The sequence below is a fragment of the Labeo rohita genome, chromosome 11, assembly GCF_022985175.1.
Source record: "Labeo rohita strain BAU-BD-2019 chromosome 11, IGBB_LRoh.1.0, whole genome shotgun sequence".
Classification (NCBI taxonomy): domain Eukaryota; kingdom Metazoa; phylum Chordata; class Actinopteri; order Cypriniformes; family Cyprinidae; genus Labeo; species Labeo rohita.
The window spans coordinates 15,205,649-15,227,260 of NC_066879.1; the positions used below are offsets into that span (position 1 = coordinate 15,205,649).

Here is a 21,612-nt window from a genome sequence, read left to right on the forward strand (position 1 = left end):
ATGAGACTTCTTTTCTTTTTTATATATATATATATATATATTTTTTTTTTTTTAATTAAAAACATATGATATATTATATATAATATTACATTAATAATATAAAATAAATATTTATATTATTATGATTTTTGAATGTTTTTAAAATAAACATTCTGCTCACCAAGGCTGCATTTATTTGATCCAAAATACAGTGAAAGTAATTTGTATTACTGTGAAAGATTTCTTTACAATTTAAAACAATTGTTTTCTATCTGACTATATTTTAAAATACAATTTATTACTGTAATGAAATGCAACTGATAAGAAAAATAGGCTTTAGATCAAACATAAATATTTCACAACAATATTATTGTTTTTGCTGTATTTTGGATCAAGTAAATACAGAATTGTTTTGAAAACATTTTAAAATAAAATCTTACGATCTAAGACTTTTGAATTATTTTTTAAATACCTTTTGAATTATATTTATGCTCCAATTTTAAGAAAAAGTATTTTAACTTCCAAAAATGAGACTGAGATTGAAAGTTTTGAGTATTTTTGAGTCTAAACACTCACAAAAAAAAAATAAAAATAAAAATAATAAAAACAATTAAGTGAAGATTTAGGCATTTTACAATCACATTTTTGGGTAACATCTCTTTAAAATCTGTTTCATTTTAATATTATTTTCTAAAAGTTGAATATTAATAATTCTGTGTCGCCTGTGGTATTGGTTTAGGCTGTGTAATCGTGTTCATTGTCAAAGCAGGATAATCCTACTGATTACTGCGCTTCATCTTGCTCACAGCTGATGAATCTCGCTTGTCTAAAACAGCAAGAGATGATATGGTCTCAAGATCCAACTAGCAGAAATACTGATATATCCGCCATATAAATAAATGCACATGACAGTTTAAAGTCCCTCCCTGATCCCAAGAACAACATTAGTGGGTTTGTGCTGAGTCTTTATGACAAGATCAACACAAACTCCCACGCAGGACACAAACGAGGAATGCCGTTTTCAGCAATGCCCTGGGTCAGCTGCCACACAAATGTTCATTCACCTTTTGAAATGACCCCTAGTTTTAAAGAACTTGAGGAAAGTTTATGCTTAAAAAGAGAACTTGTAAATCTGACAACTAGACCTGACATTTTCTAGAACTTTGTTAAAAAAATAACCCCAAAATATAAGCAAACACGACTTAAATCTTAAAAAGCGGCTGCAAATGTTACGTAAACTTTAAATATTACATTACTGAACTAATTCTCCAGATAAACAGCACATATTTCAGCACATGGTAATTTGACGGGATGGGCTGCGTGTTCATTTTGGCGCACTCACTTTCCTGCAGCGTAGACCTCTGCCGTGTCGAACAGATTGATCCCGTTCTCGTACGCCAGAGTCATCAGCTGCTCTGCAATCTGTCAGAGGGATGGAAGGGAGAGAGGAGGGGATCCAGCATTCAAGGTGTTGCAGTCTATTCAATTATTAAAAGCTGTGTTCTGCACTGTGCTACTCTATAAGTCATCTTTAATGTGTTCAGGTACATTTAAAGTGTACACCAGGAATGAAAAACTACTGTTTCAGCAAACAAGAATTACATCTTTGAATGCAGTATATAAATGGTTCATTTCAAAGCAAAATATAAAGCTTTTTACACTTCCTTAAAACAGCATGGTTTAAAATTCAGTACATTAAAGTGGATGAATTTTTAAAAATGAATAAACTGTCATGGAAGAATGCTATGTAATTATATTTATTCTTCTGTACAATTATTATTTTTTTTTGTTCTTTTTACTTTTTTAAAATGTTTGTGTTGTATTTAGAAATTTATTTAAGGATATAATGGTAATTTAAGATATGTATTGGTTACATCAGTCTTAAAAAAAAAAATATATTGGAAAAGTAAATTTAAGACAAAAATGTGTTATATTTATTTAAGTGTATAAGTGTAATTTAAGATACGTAAAAGTTTAATCAATCTTTAAAAAATAAATTAAATTAAAAATAATAATAGCATTAATAATTGCATGTGTACATTTAGGACTAAAAATTGTGTTGAATTTAGATATTTATTTAAGGGTATAGAGGTCATTTAAGATATGTAAGGATTTTGACAGTCTTAAATAAAAAAAAGGATATTTAATTAAACATTTACTTGTAATTAAATATTTATTCAAGAGTAATTTAAGGTATGTGTGAATTTTATCAGTCTTAAATTAAATTAAACTAAACTAAAATATTAAATTAAATTAAATTAATAAATATTTGAAAAGTAAATTTAAAACAAAAAAACTGTGTTGTATTTAGATATTAATTTTAGGGTATAAGAGTAATTTAAGGGTTTTAACAGTCTTTAAAAAAAATACAAAGTACATTTAAGACCATTATCTACTATACGATAGCACATATCTATACTGTTTAAGGGTTAATTCACACACAATAAAATGTTTTCATCATTTACCAACCATCATGATGTTCTAAATCAGTATTATGTTTTTCTTCTGTGATGTTTAATTTAAAATCATTCAGATGTGTTGCACTGCAGTCATGAGATCAATTACATTTGCCATCTCTGGCATCAAACTGTCATGATGCGTCCTGTTTGAATGTTTACTAGTGTAAATGAGGTCTGATTTTCACTGAAAGTTATATTTCAATCTGACTTCAGAAGATTTGGAATACAGCGCTTAATGATACTTTTCAATTTCAGAAAATATAAACAACATTGTGTAACAAGGAAGAAATAAAACCAATATTGTCTACAGTTGGAAAGACATGAGGCTGAGTGTATGCCAGAGAATATACAGCTTTCATCAGGACCAGTCAGTGTTTATACTCATTGTACCTCATCTGTGATCTGTCCTCCAAACGTCACCCATGTTCCTGCAAAGAGATCTAGAATCAGTCACTGCTTTTCACAAGATAAACAAGCTTTAAATGATTATCAGTGATCCACCAATGACACTAAAGAGCAAAGCCTTAAGATGAAGCTGCAGATAACATGGATAATCTTTAATGCCCAGCTCAAGACAGCAGAACAACACTGGCTGGACGGGGCAGATTTCTGCTGCCAGTTTAGTTTGAAAAAAAAATCGTCTTGCAGCAAAAAAAGAATACAAAAGCTGTATTGTTGGTTGCAGGTTCTCTTATCTATTCCACAAAAGGCCCTGATGACGAGGCCGTAAACCTACCTAATCCAAGACATGAGACTCTCAGGCCCGACTTCCCCAGGTTTCTGGAAAAAAGGAAATAAAGACAATGATTAATAGGATTTACTCTACTTTCTTTATCACTTTGTTCTCTCTAAAAGTCAGCGTAAAGCCACTGCAGTTCTAAATCAGCTAAGTCAGCTTTGAAAGTGCAAACCTAACTTTCTGAACACAAAAGCTCTGTTCCAACAACTAGTGAACTGCCTATCATTTTAAGGCACAAAGGTTCGTTCCCAAGGCGTCTTATAAGGAATCTTCTTTTAGACAAAATCTAAGCAAGCACTGCATGTAGGTTTCATGGAGAAGCCAATATGAGAATACACTGCGATAAGCATGGTGACAAAAAATAAATTACTCAAATTAAAAAAAATATAAAAATACATAAAAATATTTACATAAAATTATAAAAAAAGAATTAGCAAAATAATTTTGAAATTATATATTTTACATATTTACAATATTATTTTATTTATTAATTATAAAAAACATATCTATATTAATTATAAAATATATAAAACGTATACAAATATTTTTTATTTTATATTTTTATTAATTATAAAATATACCTAATAAATTTAAAATAATTTTCTTTTATTTATTAATTATAAAAAACTATGTTAATTATAAAAAATAATTATCTAAAAGTATTTTATTAATTATTAAAAAATATAAAACATACATAAACATTTTTTAATTTTTAAAACTATATTTTTATTTAATTATAAAATAACTAATAAATTAATTAACCATCAATACATAAAAAAAAATGAAATAAAATAACCAATAATGAAAATAGTTTTCTAATCTAGTGCAATATTTTATCCAGTATTTGTAATCACATCATTACTTTAACAACACGCTAACCTCAAACTCTAATGTAATCAATTGTTAGTGAGATGCTGCCCATGTAGGCTGTAGACAGCATGGCAGCTTACTAGGTTTAGGAACAGACCTACTGTCTTCAAAGCACTGAGAAGCATTGAGATTCTACAATGACCTGAGCCTGAGACCTGTAGATGCCACTGGGGCTGCCAGGGGAGCTTATAGAGTTTGTAAGCCATCTTGCTGATTGGTGTATCATGGGGAAAATGAGACTTAGCAGTGCCTGAGGGCAGATTGCTGACCCCAGGGGATTCTGGGAGTGAGGAAGACTATGGAGCTTATAGAGACCGCAGCTATAATGAAGAGAACTGGCCAAAGAAGGGCTCACCAGTCTAGAGTCACAGAGCCACATGAGACACAGACAGAGGTTTTCAACCTCTGCAGCATCTTCTGAAAGCGAGTACAGATCATCTCAAAGGACAGAAGAGCTGTATCTCTCACAGCCAAAGGTCAGGACCCAAGAATTTGGACCCAACTTTGTTTTGTTTACTTTTTAGAAGTCTTCATATTATTTTAGTTTTACTTTAATTTCTTATTTTCCTGCCAAGAAAACTGGTACCAAAAAGAACAGTGCTGTGCACAAGGCCAAAAAGATGGTAAGATGCTATAAGATGTCACAGAAAAAAACCCAAAACAAAATAAGAACACCATGAACTTTTCTCTGTTTGTGTGTATGTGTGTATTCGAAATGGGGGATATATTGAATATTTGAAAAAATTCAAAATTCTTTCTTAATTCCAGCAAAATTCCACTCCCATTTCAATAATTCTGGTAAAATAAAATAAAAGGCATCACGCAGCCCTAGATTGCGGTGAAGGAAAAAAAAAGATAAAATAAAATAAAATAAAAGCATCACTCAGCCCTAGATTGTGGTGAAGAAAAAAAGTTGTAAAATAAAAAAAAATAAAAATAAAAGGACTGTGGAGGAAAAAAATGGTGTCATAAAAAAAAAAATAATAATAAAAAAAATAAAGTAAGTAAATAGGTAAAATAATCAATCAACACTAGATTGTGGTGGGAAAAATAAAATAAAATAAAATAAAATAAAATAAAATAAAATAAAATAAAATAAAATAAAATAAAATAAGGCATCACTCAAAAACGAGTCATAAATAAAAGAAAAAAAAAAGAAAAAAAAAAACAGTCATAAATAAATAATTAAATAAATAAATAAAATATGGCATCACTCAAAGCTAGACTGTGGTGGACAAATGGTGTCAAAATACAAAAATAAAAAAATAAAAAAAACAATAAAATAAAATAAAATAAAAATATGGCATCACTCAGTCCTAGTTTGTGGTGTCTGTACACGAGCATGTACATGAATAAAGAAGTGTGTAACTGGGATTAGGGATGATATAACAAGCTGTCTGTGCGTGTAGGAGTACAAGGCATGCATGTGCGTGTTTCTATACGCGTGTGTGGGGTTTTTGTGTGTGTTTGAGTGGGGGTGTCTATGTTGGATTAGAAACATGTGGGTGTCCGGTGGCAGAATGCAATGAAAGACAGACCGCAGCGGGTCACAGCCACACACCGCATTGGATCCAAAAAGTAACCTGCAGACCGGACACATCCTATTCATAGCAGCATTTGCTGGGAATATTAATACGGCTGGTGATTTTTCCAGGCACAAAAGTTCAAAAGATTAAACGCAGAAATTTTGGTAAATAACCAATTGGAGCACTGCACTGGTTCCTGTAGACACAAGGGAATCTTGGAGTTAATAAGCAAATATCTGAAAGGCGTGATTCACTAGGGGAAAAGGAATGGGTATCTGCTCAAATCTAGTTTTGCAATTAACATGGAGCTGGAAAATAAAGAGCATGTGGTTAATCAACAATGGTCAGGTCAGTGTCAAAAACGTTAGTAACTTTTTTAATTAGACTTTTAATTAGACTGTTCTATGTTGGACAGATGCATCATGGTTCAATTCATTCAGCGTAAATACCTCATGTACATTATTTGCAAAGACAAGCTTTCTGCCGCAGTATAGCGCAGTCAGCAAAACTATCTTAAACATGAAGCAGCTACAGTCATCAGACAGTACTGCAACAAAAATGACTCTCATCTGCTGCCCCCAAACCTGGGTGAGTCAGTGTTGCTGTGTGGAGTTGAGATGCTCCGATCAATGACTTTATAGCATCACAAAGCTGCAGTGTTCACACTTTTGAGGGAATTCAGACAAATAGTTGCATGTTAATCTGGGACAGGAAGAAAAAACATCATCTCTTAAGTTTAATTAAGCACTAAAACATTGAACAGTATGATTTTCATGTTTCTTTAAAAGTCGTCTCTTCTGCTCACGAAGCCTGCACTTTTTTGATTCAAAGAACAGCAAAAACAGTAAAATTTTGAATTTTTTTTTTACCATTTAAAATATCCATTTTCTATTTGAATGTATTGTAAAATGTAATTTATTCCTGTGATCAAAGCTGAATTTTCAGTATCATTACTTCAGTCTTCAGTGTCACACGATCCTTCAGAAACCATTTTAATATGCTGATTTGCTTTATTATTTATCATCATTATCAATATTTAAAACAGTAGAGTACATTAGGATTCTTTGATGGATAGAAAGATCCAAAGATCAGTATTTATCTGAAATAAAAAGCTTTTGTAACATTTTTCATTATATTATTCAAAAGCTTGAAGTCAGTATAATTTATTTTATTTAGAAAAATTTCTATTTCAGATAAATGCTGTTCTTCTGAACGTTCTATCCGTCAAATAAACCTGAAAAAATTTAAATCAGCTGTTTTCAACATAATAATAATAATAATAATAATAATAATAATAATAATAATAATAATAATAATAATAATGTTTTTTGAGCGGCAAATCAGAATCATTTCAAATCATTACAAATTAAAATATATCAAACAGAAAACAGTTATTTTAAATGGTAAAAATATTTCAAAATTTTACTGTTTTTGCTGTACTTTGGATCAAATAAATGCAGACTTGGTGAGCAGAAATCTTACTGTTCAAAAACGTTTGACTGGGAGTGCAATGCACTATTTTCCCATGACAGATGCAACATGCAATTATTTGTCTAAATTCCCTCAAAAGTGTGAACACTGCAGTAATTAATGACAGAATTTTCATTTTGGGGTGAACCATCCCTTTAACTTAAAATCAACAAGGAATCACAGGATGTAATGCGTCATAAAAACATTGGATCAATAAATAATAGTCCCAAAAATTACTACAAATGCAAAGCAAATGTAAACAGCACTGAATGGAAACATAATGTTCCATGTGCATTTTACTCTGAAAGTGGCCCTATTATGCCATTTCCAATATTTCGCTTACATGCAGTATGTAATTTAGCTGTATCATTGAAAGAGCACGATAAATAAAGTTATAACCTCACAAAAGAAAGAATAAGCATAAGCACTTCGAATTCTAGTTCCGTGACAATACATTTCCCTGAAACGTAATTGGGCTAGTTTTGTGTGGCATTTTGGTTGGTTTTGTTGTGAAAACGTGGCAACCCTGCTCTTCTCACTCCACAGCTTTCCATGTCTATTTACTTGTATGCATATTAGAACTGTCACAAGGATTGACTTGTGGTGAAATTGCACTTAAAACCTTCATTTGAAAAATTGAATGATACACTTATGATATGTAAACATGCATCAAAGTGATGCATAATAACAGTGCTTACGTTTTGTCAGTACTGTACCGTTCAATACTGATCTTAATGGAAATGGCTCGAGCAGCGTATGTTGCTATGGTTACCTCCTTAGGCCAACATGATTGAAATACGAGAGCATCTATTTGGTGAAAATATGCATTTTAACTAACTTGTCATCTAACTTTTGTGGTTTCAAAATGCTGCTAAATTAAAACGGACTTGGATATGCAAATATGCACTTTTTAAGATTGTGCAAACTCCGTATAATTCACATCCTGATGAGAAGTTTCATCCCACACACTCAAAAAAAAAAATCAATGTGTTTTTGCATGAAAGCTATTCAATAAAGCATTAGACTGGTTGGTGTGATTGAGTTGAAGACAGGCACGTGCCAAAGTCTTCTTAATTCATCTGGAGCTGCCAAAAATGAGCCTTGTTATTCTCATTATACGCAGCAATTACCACCCAGTAGGAAACAAACAATATGCACAGATGAATTCCAAGGCTGTTTATGATTCATTCATTGGTTGCGCCCTTGCTGATAATATGTACAGTGAATAAGATCTGAGATATGGAGATCAAGAGAGGGCTCCTTTCATGGTTTGATGTTTGTGACATCAAAAGGAGTATCCCTAACATGATTACTACAGATTAAACCGGAACTCTACTGCTGTCTACACTGATAAACGTATGACTGAAGCTGTGTATCTGTGTCAAGGAAGCTCAAATAATAAGTTAAGGCAGTGCTGGACTGAAGGTACGAGCAAATCGAAAGACAATCTGGTGTTTTCAGGGCCGGTAAACTTGATTGCGCTACCGTGTTCCTGTTTCTTGTTGTCAGTGTTGTGTTGTCTTGAATATTTCACAGGCTGGAGCTGAATACTGCATGATGGACAACAGCCCAGTCACAACTGGACCCAGGTGCAGCGCTGGAGATTGGGTTTGCCAGGAGTCACCGGAGATCAAGCCAGAGGTCGATAAATGTCACCTGCGTCTTTTAGCCGGGTTAACGATATGCAGAGAACACGGGGCGGTCAGGTTTGTTTACGAAGCAGAGAGAGAACTTTTCAGAGTTCAGATGACTTTGGTCTCTGTTGGTCTCCACCTGCCTCGGTGAGTTTCTGAACTCAAAAGATCAGGACAGCGCGCTTTAAGAGTAGAACATGATTTGTCAAAACACATTTGTCAGTATTGAAGGATTAGTTGAAGCAAAAAAAATGCCAATTCTCACACCTCACGTCTTTCTAAATGCTTTAGAAATGCATGTAAATGACATCAAATCCAATATCAGTCTGTTCAAGATATTGCATGGCTTCAAAATAAATCACATTGCCAACTTTTATGATGCCTATAATGGCAGACACTCTTGAAATACAAGTTACACATAAATGATATCAAATGCAATTGGTTTCGACTGACGTGAAGACTAGTGCAAAATGTCTTGATGTGTCAAGTTTGAAACTTAATTTAAAATGACATCAATATCAGACTTGAAATATAGTGCACAACTTTTATGACGCCTAAGGGTGAATAAATGATGATAAAATGTTCATTTTTGGGGGCGAACGCTCCCTTAAAGGCAAATGCATTTCACATGAACCAACCAGTAGCCAACTGGCCCTCAAAGGAAATGAGAGCATCACTAAACTAGTGCACAAGCCTTGCTGTTATAAGTAATTAATGGCAGAAAAAAGCAAAAAGGTCATAGAACCATGAGTTACATTTGACCATGAGTTACAATTTACAGTGGGGAATGTGTTGAATTTTATCCACATTGTTCTTTCATACGCACACAATACTCTGATGGCTGCCTTGTGCAGATTTGTTCTCTGAAATTTGTGTTTATGTAAGAGCAATTCAGACTGTGAGCAAGCCTCCTACACCCTGTTCTAAAAGCAGTAGCTCTACCTGAGAATGGCTTCGGCTCTAGTCAGAAAAAAGTTCCATCTCGAATCCCACATCTTTCCCTCTTCTCCACCAACACCACCCCTTTTTTCCACAACCTCCACACACACACATTGTGAATAAGAGTTCACGTTACCATTACCAGGGTTATGAAGCGGCCCACACAGAAGCTGCACGTGCACAATTTCACAGAAAGCTCCGGAGACCTGCAGAACTGAAACGCCTGTCCTTCACAAAGTCCTACACAATCCCATCCTCTTCAGTATAAATAGACTGGATGTGCATTTTATTAAAAATTATTTTGAAAAATAATTAAAAAAAGACTGACAATTAAAAAAACAAAACATTCAAAAGTTCAAAATGTTCAAAGTTTCAGTTTAATTTTTTTTTAATGCATTCATTTAAAAACAAACAGTAATATTGCAAAATATTACTACAATTTCAAATATGTTTTCTATGAGAATATATTTTAAAAAGTAATTTATTCCTGTGATGTAAAGCTGAATTTTCAGCATCATTACTCCAGTCTTCCATGTCACATGATCATTTTCGTGTTATAGAACGTGTTATTTTCGTGAATAGAATTTTCAAATTAACAGCAACATTATAAATGCTTTTACTGCCATTTTTGACCATTTTAATGCATAAAAGTATTTCTTTATTTAAAAAAAAAATCATACTAACATACACTATAAGTCAAAGGTTTGGTAAAAGTACTTTGGATCAAATAAATGCAGGCTTGGTGAGCAGAAAAGAAAATCTTACTGTTCAAAAACTTTTGACTTTCAGTATAATTATGATCCCATACTGTACGTTTTATTTTCTAAGAGTTAATCTCACTCGCTTACCACCTGCAAAATGCCCAAGACAGGTAATCTAAAGCCAATGTGAAACTATTTGCAGCCCATTTTACTTCTGTATTATGAAGTATTGATTAGTATCTGTCTGCAACACTGCTGAAACCCTCCAGCTGAAACTTGAGCACCCTTGGTGACATCAGCTAAAATGAAAATCATTTCAGAGGCAGAGCAAGTTAATACATTTTGATGATTTTGATGAAAGATTATGAAAGCAAACAGTTTCCTTCAGAATCATGTGTGCTAATGAATTTTGCTCAATAATATCAAAAGCATGCATTAAAAAAGTAAATAGAGCCAATTTGACTTAAATGTACATTAGAATTGAATGAATGGATATTTCCTCTCTTCAGATTTTTCTCTCTGAATGGGAGTACTGCTTTACAAAAAGTAAACAACTAAAGGTTTAAAACCATTTCTAGGCAAACAGATGCAGTCCACCCCATCAAAACAGCACAAGCTGTTAGCATGGAGATGAATAAAAGCGTTTATTTATGGTAAAGCCCAGCTGGAATTAATAAATCTATTCCTAGACCGCGATTAAAACAGGCAGTGAGAATCTACACGTTCTTAAAGCGCAAACATGCAAGCCTTAATTAAAAGCTATCAGCGCCGCACAGAGAGCCGAACATACAGCCATCCATCTTCAGTTCAGAAGCTGGAAAAAAAAAAAAAAAAAACCTTTATCGGAGTGAAGGATTACACATACTCTCTCCACAAGCCTTAAATAGAAATGCACATGTGAGACGAAGCGTTTATAGTGGTATTGTGTGGAAGGAAAGGCTGCTGTTTGTTTCTCACAAACATTCATCAGGCATTATTTCATGTGGGAGTGAGTCTGAACTGAAGGTAGTATCAGTTATAGTGAGATCCAGAAGTGCAATAAAATCTCAACACGCCTACTCTTTAACGCCTTAACACTTTAACACTCGCTGCGCCGTCTTATATCTCTCAACACTCTGAGTTCAGAACTTCCAATTATGTTGCGCAGATGCTATTTAAGTGCATTTGGTGAATGTCAGATGCGCAAGTCATTTTATAAACACTTGAGAATGTTTCCAGGGAAACCTTTTATATTAAAATCCATGTTCTTGGAAACAGATACCAAAAACCTTCCATTTTAATCACAGGAATCTTTGAAATCAACCTGCAGCCAGTCAGCTGAAATCAATTTTAATAAAGCTAATGGTCACAGAACCTTCTGGTCTGGTCTTTTCAAAAACATGATTCATCTGTACATGTTATTCCAACTATAAACTATATTTGTTTTGCAATTCTTAATCAAAGTATACCTTGCTTCACCTCTTTTTCAGATGATGTCAGCAAGGCTGCATTTCATTTTGCATCTAAACAGATTTGTATTGCAGAACAAAGGACAGATATAAATAAAGAGGTTTGCAGCCCCCCTAGCTTAATAGGATCTCCTCCACAAAATCATAAGCCTGTTTTACTCAAATCATTAATTGAATCCTGACCAGAGCCATTTAATCTGTCCGCACAGCGAAGCTGAAGCATCTCCACGGAGAGAGCGAGGATAAGATAAGGCAGCGGTGTCAAACGACTTCAATCTATGATATGGCAGTATTCCCAATTCTACACCCACCGGTACAATGTCTTTGTCTGAGCAGAGTAATACTGCACGAGCTGGACTGGGAAAGATGCTGGTTAATTGAAAGCCCCCCTCCAGTCCTCTCTCTTTACAATGGCCCTGTCTGCTTCGATTCATCTGAGCAGAATGAGATTGTGATTGGAACTGACTACAGAAAATTACACTAGGTGAGACAAAGGTGCCGGTCTGCCAGAGTGAATCCCGGAAAACAGGACTGGAAGGACTTTTATCCCTTGGAGAGTACAGAGTAAAAGCTAATCATATTGAAACACACATTTATTTTGCCAGGAATGGGAAAATGTGGCATGAGCATCCTTCACCTGCAGTTCTTTACCTTTAAAACTAAAAGTTCCAAAAGGGGGTTTTCACAGCAATGCCATATACAACTGAAGTCAAAAGTTTACTTACACCTTGTAGAATCTGCAAAATGTTAACCATTTTACCAAAATAAGGAGGATCATACAAAATGCATGTTATTTTTATTTAGTACTGACCTCAATAACATATTTCACATAAAAGATGTTTACATATAGTCCACAAGAAAAAATAATAGTGGAATTTATAAAAATGGCCCTATTCGAAAGTTTACATACACTTGATTCTTAATACAGTGTTGTTACATAAATGATCGACACCTGTTTTTTTGTTTAGTGATAGTTGTTCATGAGTCCCTTGTTTGTCCTGAACAGTTAAACTGTCTGCTGTTCTTCAGAAAAATCCTTCAGGTCCCACAAATTATTTGGTTTTTCAGCATTTTTGTGTTTAGACTGTATGATTTTAAGGTCCATCTTTTCACACTGAGGACAACTGTGGGACTCATATGCAACTGTTACAGAAGGTTCAAATGCACACTGATGCTTCAGATAGAAAAAAAAAAACAATGCATTAAGAGCCGGGGTGTGAAAACTTTTGAACATAATGAAGTACACATAAAGTACAGAATGTGTACATTTTTCTCATTTTGCCTAAATATATTTTTTTCCATTTAGTAATGCATTACAGAAGATCTTATCCTGATCTTCAAATTCAAAAAGTTTTCACCTCGCAGCTCTTAAAAGAGAACTCTACTTCCAGAACAACAATTTACAAATAATGTAATGCACTTCTTTCTTCAGTCGTAAAGAAATTATGTTTTTTGAGGAAAACATTTTAGCATATAATGGACTGATACGGTGCCCCGATTTTGAGCTTCCAAAATGCAGTTTAAATGCAGCTTCGAACGATCACAAATGCGGTTACAGCGATCCCAGCCGAGAAAGAAGGGTCTTATCTAGTGTAGTAATCGGTTATTTTAATAAAAATAATACAACTTATATACTTTTTAATGCCAAAAGCTTGTCTTGTCTTACTCTGCCTGGACTGTTTTTGTTCCGGTTCATGACAGTTAGGCTATATCAAAAAACTCCCATCTCATGTTCTCCCTCAACTTCTAAATTGTTCTGTTTTACCTTTTTTGTTAAGGGTGTTTGATCTTCTTTACTTGTTCATTTTGCAAAGACTGGGTTGGAACTTCTGCAGCGATGTAGGATGATTTTGAAATGATTTTTGAAGTTTGAAGTTTGAAGAAAATACGATTGGAGTTTTTCGGCATACCCTAACTGTCTTTGCCAGAATACACAGAGTTCAGGGAGAGAAATACAATTTAAATTGTATTTTTAAAATGAAAATAACCGATCGTTTCACTAGATAAGACCCTTCTTCCTCGGCTGGGATTGTTTACAACCGCATTTGGGATCGTTTGAAGCCGCATTTAAACTGCCTTTAGGAAGTTCCAAATCGGGGCACCATACCAGTCTATTATATGGAGAAAAATCCTGAAATGTTTTCCTCAAAAAACAATTTCTTTACGACTAAATAAAGAAAGAAAGACATGAACATCTTGGATGACAAAGGGGTGAGTACATTATATGTGAATCTTTGTTTTGATGGTTAGATGGTTAAAAGTTGGTCTTTGTAATATTTAATCAAAATAGAACACTAGGAACATTTCGTGCATGGAAACATTCCATAGACGTTAAAAGCTCTTCATCAAACCATTGATTCCAAACCTTTACTTTTATTTGTAAAAGTGTAGTAGCCAGAAGCTTGTTCTCTCTTCATAGCACGTTCATTATATCGCATTAAAAGTAATCAGTGATGTAACTTCCTGTGCTGAAGATTCTTGAACCTTGAGTGCAATGTCCCACTTCTGCTACCAACAGCTCTAGGGACTTAATATGGCACATCATTGAAACTCAGCCTGACAAGAGAGCAGTGCGTCCCGGGCTGTTTCTTCCTCTGGGTATCTGAGCACAGTTCTCAAACACACACAAACAAACCCTCAAAGAAACTCTAAGACACTGCCCACAGTCTTTCATCACATATACATGTACTCTCCATATGTATAAAAAGCAGACATTCACAGCAGCATCCAGCAAGGCTCGAAAGAGTCGCTTTAAGCATCATTAGAGAAGATCAGCTCAAAGCGATCACAGGCACAGACTTGCATCCTCTGGCAGAAGATCAGATGCTGACCTTGCAGTCAATACGGGGGGCTTCTAAGAGCCGGAAGGATCTTTGACTATTGGCATGGGGGGGATCACTCTACAACCTCAATCCCAAGACAACAGAAGGTGCTGATATCAAATACTGCTTGCCTCAAAGAATTTAGAACAATAGAAAAGAAGGTCCACAAGAGAAGTTCTCACTTAAAGGCATAGTGCACCTAAAAATTTTATTTATGGCATATTTACTTACTCTTATGCCATTATCTCTGCATTTCCTGATGTCTAATAAACCTGGCACAATTTATTATAAATACTGCTGATTCTTTTGACAAATTGCTTTTGGAACTTTTAAATATATGCTATTTTTCTTCTGTCAAATATAAACAGACACTTTTGAAGAATAGTTTATGGCAACCTCTTCTTTAAATAAAAAATCTAAATGTAAAACAAAAAAATAAAATAAAGTTATAGGGAAAGAAAGAGCTGAGCAAAAACCTACTATGCTTTTAATATATTCCAACATAATGAGGATTTCTTTAAAATAGGAAGATGAAGCTTCAAGAAAATGACATTGCATGAAGTAACTCATAATGAATGCATAAATGAATAAATGAAATTAACAAGGTCTAGATAACTCTTTCGCTTTACAGAAGCGAATATTAAGCTTGACGCAAATTGGAGCCTCTGACAACAAAATCATTTTGCAATCCTGATTTCAAATAGGAAGGAAAGATCACACGCCTCCATTAAGAGCTGTTATTAGGATTTTTTTTTTTTTTTTTGCAAATGAACATGACAGCTGAAAGCAATCTGGCAGTGTTTCTAGCACTCATTATGTAAATTAACAAATACTTGCAGGTTTGTTGTTAATGAATGCAGAAAATATTACATTTTATTTCAATTTGCTTTGCATCTCATGAAACGTAGAAGAATCAACTCTTAATGGAAATTTTAAGAAATTGCATCAAATTACATAATGAAATTATATAATCTGATTATATATTACACCTAAGAGAGTGATTCTGAGACAAATATGTGAGGAGTTGTGCATAACCGCAGTAAATCTAAACAAAAAGCTCTGGAAAAGCTGATAAAAGCAATGCAAGAATATGAATCTAGTTTGCCAGAGGCTCAATTGGGTTAAAATGATTGAGAAAAAGAGCAGTCATTATTCTTCAACAGCTAAAGCTGCAATTTGGAGAATGATGAAGAGTAATAGTCAAATTGGCAGGGCTGATTTCATTATATGCAATCAAAGCACTTTGTTGAAAAAGAAGAAATATATATATATTTATGCACCAGTAAAAGCTGATTACGTTATTGAAACTAACAAAAGCTGGAAAAAAAAAAAACCCTGAAACCTGAAGGGTTTACATGCATTCTGTGTGATCCCTCTTATTTTAGGAAAATAATTAAGATTTTGCAGATTCTGCGAGGTGTATGTAAACTTTTGACTTCAACTGTATATGGCATTGCTATGTAAACCCCCATTTTGGTAACCCGAAACAAAAAAGGTCAAAATTATGTAAATGCTACTATTTTTGCTTTTATTGCATACAAACAGTAAGTACCATTATGCATAATCGCACACATTTACTGCAAGCAAAATATTTCACATTGCTGGATATTATGCTACAGGCTTTACAGAAACTCTTCTTTTAAAATATATGTTTTCCTACCTATACTTCATGCCAGTTCTCATGCTCTGGTCACTTGAAGAAGGGACGCTCTGGACGGAGAGCTGCCCAAGGCTCCTGGCCACCATGGCTACGGCTTTAAACTTGCTTCGGGTACCGGTGCTCGGACTGTTAGCGTTTTGTCGATTGAGCCTGTCATCCGTGCTACGACTCATGGACCGGTGGTCCGTGCAAACAAATGACACCTGCATCCTGTCTCAGAGGATGCACGGTTATCACAGAGAAAATTAAATGCAAGAGTATGAAGTGTCTCCAAGAAACAAAGAGACGATTCAGATCCTAAGGAGAGCAAACTTGAAAGTTCCTTAGTCCTACTGGACTCCTGCTCAGTTCAGCCGGAGAATATCAGAAAGGCTGATCCAGCCGAAGCTCGACTCGCTCAGCTAGACTGGCAAAGAGCTTATAAAGATTCAGCGATGCCCGAGAATCTCATTTCACTGCTTCCCCGACCGACACGTGAAGTTCACAGCTCGCTTATCAAATAACCCGTTGCTTAAGACCACCTGCACAGCTTCCATCTCACATAACAACAAATGACATAGAAAGCTCTTAATTTCCTATTTGAGGTTCAGTGGTTTTTCTTTGCATTCAGATCCTCATTTCAAACTCTGATCAAAGACGCTGCGTATCCAAACACACTAGCTGGTTTCTTTGCAATCTCAGCTCAGTGCTTCAGATCACTTGGGAGTGCCAGCACACGAAACAGACTTCAAACATGAAGTAACAAACTGATGCAATGGATAAGATGTCTTCTCATGTCTTCTTCTGTGAGCACTGTATCTGTCAGCTCCTGAGATACCTCACATGCACTGGTGCTCCTCCTCCTCAGTGGAGATTAAACTTACAAGTGCATTCAGAGCGCAAGACACAAAGAGGCAGAGCGTGAGTGAACGAGTATGAGAGGGTGGGAGGAGCAAACGGCCGAAAGAGTACAGAAACACAGAATGTGATGGAGAAAGAGAGAGGGAGTGTGGGAGGGTTTGCTATGCAATGATATTTCTCTTCATTATTTGCATTTTATGTTTTTGTAAGACGTTTCTTCTGCTCACCATGGCTGCATTTATTTGAGCAAAAATATAGTAAAAATAGCAATATTGTGAAATATTTTTACAATTTCAAACAGCTGTTTTGTATTTTGATATGTTTTAAAATTTATTTTATTCCGTGATGCAAAGCTGAATTTTCAGCATCCTTACCCCAGTCTTCAGTGACACATGATCCTTGGGAAATCATTCTAATATGCTGATTTGATGCTCAGGAAACATTTATTATTTATTATCAGTGTTAAAAATACTTCTGCTGATTCATATTTTATGTATTTGTTTGTTTTCTGGATTATTCGCTTAAAATGATCTTAAACAGCATTTATAAAATATTATATATATATATATATATATATATATATATATATATATATATATATATATATATATATATAAGCAAAATAAAAGCTTTTTCGTACAAGCTAAATATTGATGTCACAATCAAAGATCTTAGCCATGCATATTACTAATCAAAAAATATTTTTTTATATATTTATGGTAGGAAATTTACAAAAAAATCTTCATGGAACATGATCTTTACTTAATATCCTAATGATTTTTGGCATAATAGAAAAATAGACAATTTTGACCCATACAATGTATTTTTGGCTATTGCTACAAATATACCTGTGCTACTTTAGAATGGTTTTGTGGTCCAGGGTCACTTGCTAAATATTGCTTTAAAAAAACAAAACAAAACAAAAAAATCTCTCAAGAATGCACTACAAGATCCACTCTTATATAATGACACATTTTTCTGTAAGTCACTGAACAAAAAAAAAAAAAATTAAAAGTCAGTCAACAAAGCTTACAATAACCACAACACTGACAAGAGATTCATCAATCAGAGAAGACAATAAAACTACAATCCGAGCAACAATGCAGTCACACCCATAAAACATTGCAAATAATATGTTCAAGTAACTCAGACTGCATATATTTTGCAATAAACTCCCAATATATTGTATTTTATCCTTATAATAACTTGCTTTTAGTCAGTTCTTTCATACCGTACTGTCTTTTTTCCTTGGATCAAATATGCTGAATACACAGTGTTGTACCTTTGTCTTTTGCTGAGTTTGAAGTACTTTGATTGTGAATCATCTTTGACATGGATGGTTTGGTTCAAAGCTTAAAGGTTTCTATTTGAATGTCTATAAACAAAATGAACTGCAAAAATATGTGCAGAACCAAATCTCTTAAAGTGAGTGTTCACTGTTGCACTATGTTGCATACTGTATGTACCCTTCTTGCTGTGTCAGTAAAGCTCTATAAATTGAAACTATAGATTGAAACCATTGAGAGCAAGAACAGGAGGTTTATTTGTTCAGCTTGCAGCTGATGCCATCATATCGGCTAGTGCATTATTAGGTGTTCACTCTGACTTCAAGCTGTTGACTATTATCAAGAGAATAAAAGAGCATAGTGCTGGTGCAGGCAAAAACCAATTTCGCCCAGTGCACGGCAGGATCTTTCATACATGCATGCAGTGCAGGCATGTGTAAAATATTCATTATGCAACTTGATCTGTCTGAATGTGTATCAAAGCCAGAGGAGGCTGAAGCACATTACAATTCAACCACTAAATCGTTAGCGTTCACCTGCCTGCTTTCCTGTCAGCTGTTAGATGCACACGAGGGAATATGTTAGCCAAACTATTACCTTCGATTCATGACAGTTCTCTTAACCCCTTAATATGTGCTGAAGATTTCACACATCATGAAACTTTCAAAAATGTGGCTCAGTTGACCAATTATGTCAGAGTATGTGGTGTGGTAAAGACAGGAAGTACACAGCAGCAACCAATTAGCCGTGTTATGGAAATCAATGCGGACAGGAACGACACGGGGATGCTGGAAAATAATATTGGCAGACCAAGGAAATTTAGTGGTAATTGGGAGTGGGCACAGGACTAGATACAGAGCATGCTGATGATGCACACTTTTTACAGAAATAAAATAATGAAGTATATCTGACTAAGGCCTGCTAACTTTCTGCCAACAGTCAGTTAGAAAAATCCCAAGCCATATATAGTTCTTACTGACCATGAAATTGTACTTTGCATTGTTGTTTATTTTAAGAAATGTATCAATTTGTTTACATCGCATATGCATGACAACCATGACTTTTTTTTTCCTCAGCATCATATATGAGATGTCAGACTCGAGGCTTTTGAAAGAAATCGTATGTCACAAAAACAGCCTCATATTTACATTGTAATGGCCTAATGCCAAGAATTGTGCATCACCATATGGAGGGATTGTTCCCCCAAAATGAAAAATCTGCTATCATTTACTTACCCCAATGTTGTTCCAATCCTGAAGAACACAAGACATTCTAAACGAATGTTTTTTGAAAAGGAATGTTTTTGCTCATTCAATGAGTCAATGGGGTCTAAAAACATAAGACATTACTGACCTTCATTGAAAGGATAATAATAATAATAATAATAATAATAATAATAATAAATAATAATAATAATAATAATATCTTTGTATTTCAGAATAAATAATGATCATTTTTATTGTTGGGTGCACTATGCCTTTAAAAAGACGTTATTGTAAGTTTATCTAACGGTTAAGGAATCTTCCATATGCTTGAAAAAAAAACTGTAAGCCATTTTTAAAGATTTATGCAATTTAATTAATAGTAAAATTTAATCAAATTGAACTGAACAATAACTGAACAATCCTAAATCAATTATTAAATTAAAATAAGAAAGGATTATTCAATGAAATCTGATGGAATTGTACTATTAATTAAATTGCGTAAATCTTAATTTTTGCAATTTTTAAATCTTAATCTTACAATTTTTTTTTAAAGAAGTCTCTTCTGCTCACCAAGCCTGCATTTATTTGATCTAAAATACAGCAAAAGCTGTAATATTGTGAAATATTTTTACTATTTCAAATAACTGCTTTCAATTTGAATATATTTTAAAAATGTAATTTATTCCTGTGATCAAAGCTGAATTTTCAGCATTATTACTCCAGTCTTCAGTATCACATGATCCTTCAGAAATAATTCTAATATGCTGATTTGCTGTTCAAGAAATATTTTTTTAATAATAAATGAATAATATACAATAATAAATGTTTTTTGAGCAGCAAATCAGAATATCAGAATGATTTCTGAAGGATCATGTGATTGGAGTAATGATGCTAAAAATTCAGCTTTGAAATCACAGGAATAAATTACATAAAATCTCACTGTCCAAAAACTTTTGACAGGTAGTGTATGTCTGATTTAAAGGGACAGGTCACCCAAAACTAAAAAATCCTTTTATGATTTACTCACTCTCATGTACTAAACTGTACAACTTACTTTCTATTTTAAGAAATGTGTCACTGCTGATCAATGGGATTTCAACATTGCTTGGTTCTCTTTCCTCTAAATATTGTGTTCCACAGAACTTGAAGTTTATAAGATAAAGATACTGCCCAACATGGTGAGGAACTTCCTGTTTGGCCAAATTTTAATTACAGACCCTGCCACTTCTCCTTAGTCCATCTGAAAGATAATTAAGAACGCAGATGTGCAAGTGATGGACTGGTACGTCTCCATCAGTGGACCAACGAAATGTCCATCTTTGCCCACTACAATCATTCTAAGCTCTCGACTGAAATCAAAAGGGAAAAAGGGTTTAACGCAAACATCTATACTGGAGGTGTCTTAAATCAAGTTCTCTATCCACAGCTTTTTTTGTCTCCAGTTAAATGGTGAAGGGTTGGGGCGAGTGGGCAGTGGGAGGCTCAAATGCCACACTAGTTCAAACTCAGCCGCCAATTCCGTCACCCGTACGCAACCCTGGACGATGCAGAACTCGTCAAGTGGAGCGAGAGGCTTTGTCTATGTCAGCTCCACTTACGATCAAACAGCAGGGTCACCAAACTAGTGACGACAAAATGCACAAAACTCAAACTAGAGCTTGATGATTTAAAAAAAAAAAAAAAAAAAAAAGGCTTCTATTTGGGATACACGCGTGTGAAAGCCGACGCCGGGATCCGGCATGCTTCAGAGCGTCAGGAGCTGTGACACAATGCGTCATGTTGCATATCAAGCCAAACAAGTCCAAAGGCCTGCTTTACTCACATTGTGTATCTGCAAGTACAGTATCACGGTGAAACCCACACCACTGTCACACAACCCTCCGCAGATGAGCAGAGCCATCTGGGAAGCGGCTCGCTTTAAGTACTTGTATTTTGACCTGTGTGTGTGGGTTCTAGTTGCCAAGTAACAAACGATTCATAACCATCATGCCTCAGTAAGCACATCGATTCAATCGGGCTGGCTGATATCGGTAT

The 21,612-nt window shown here is 34.4% G+C and overlaps 1 protein-coding gene across 6 annotated transcripts in view; it reads right to left on the reverse strand.

Annotated features, from left to right (window-relative positions):
• Nucleotides 1–21,612, reverse strand: part of kcnab2a (potassium voltage-gated channel subfamily A regulatory beta subunit 2a) — a 99,270-nt gene that overhangs the window by 23,697 nt on the left and 53,961 nt on the right. For 5 of the 6 annotated variants that reach the window (XM_051123164.1, XM_051123166.1, XM_051123163.1 and 2 more), the window contains 3 exons: nt 3,175–3,218; nt 2,829–2,866; nt 1,322–1,401 (listed from right to left, as the gene is read on the reverse strand). In XM_051123164.1, coding sequence (XP_050979121.1) covers nt 1,322–1,401; nt 2,829–2,866; nt 3,175–3,218 — 162 coding nt within the window. Of the gene's footprint in view, nt 1–1,321; nt 1,402–2,828; nt 2,867–3,174; nt 3,219–16,247; nt 17,137–21,612 lie in introns of those variants that run through there. The other variant, XM_051123162.1, reaches the window with a different exon arrangement.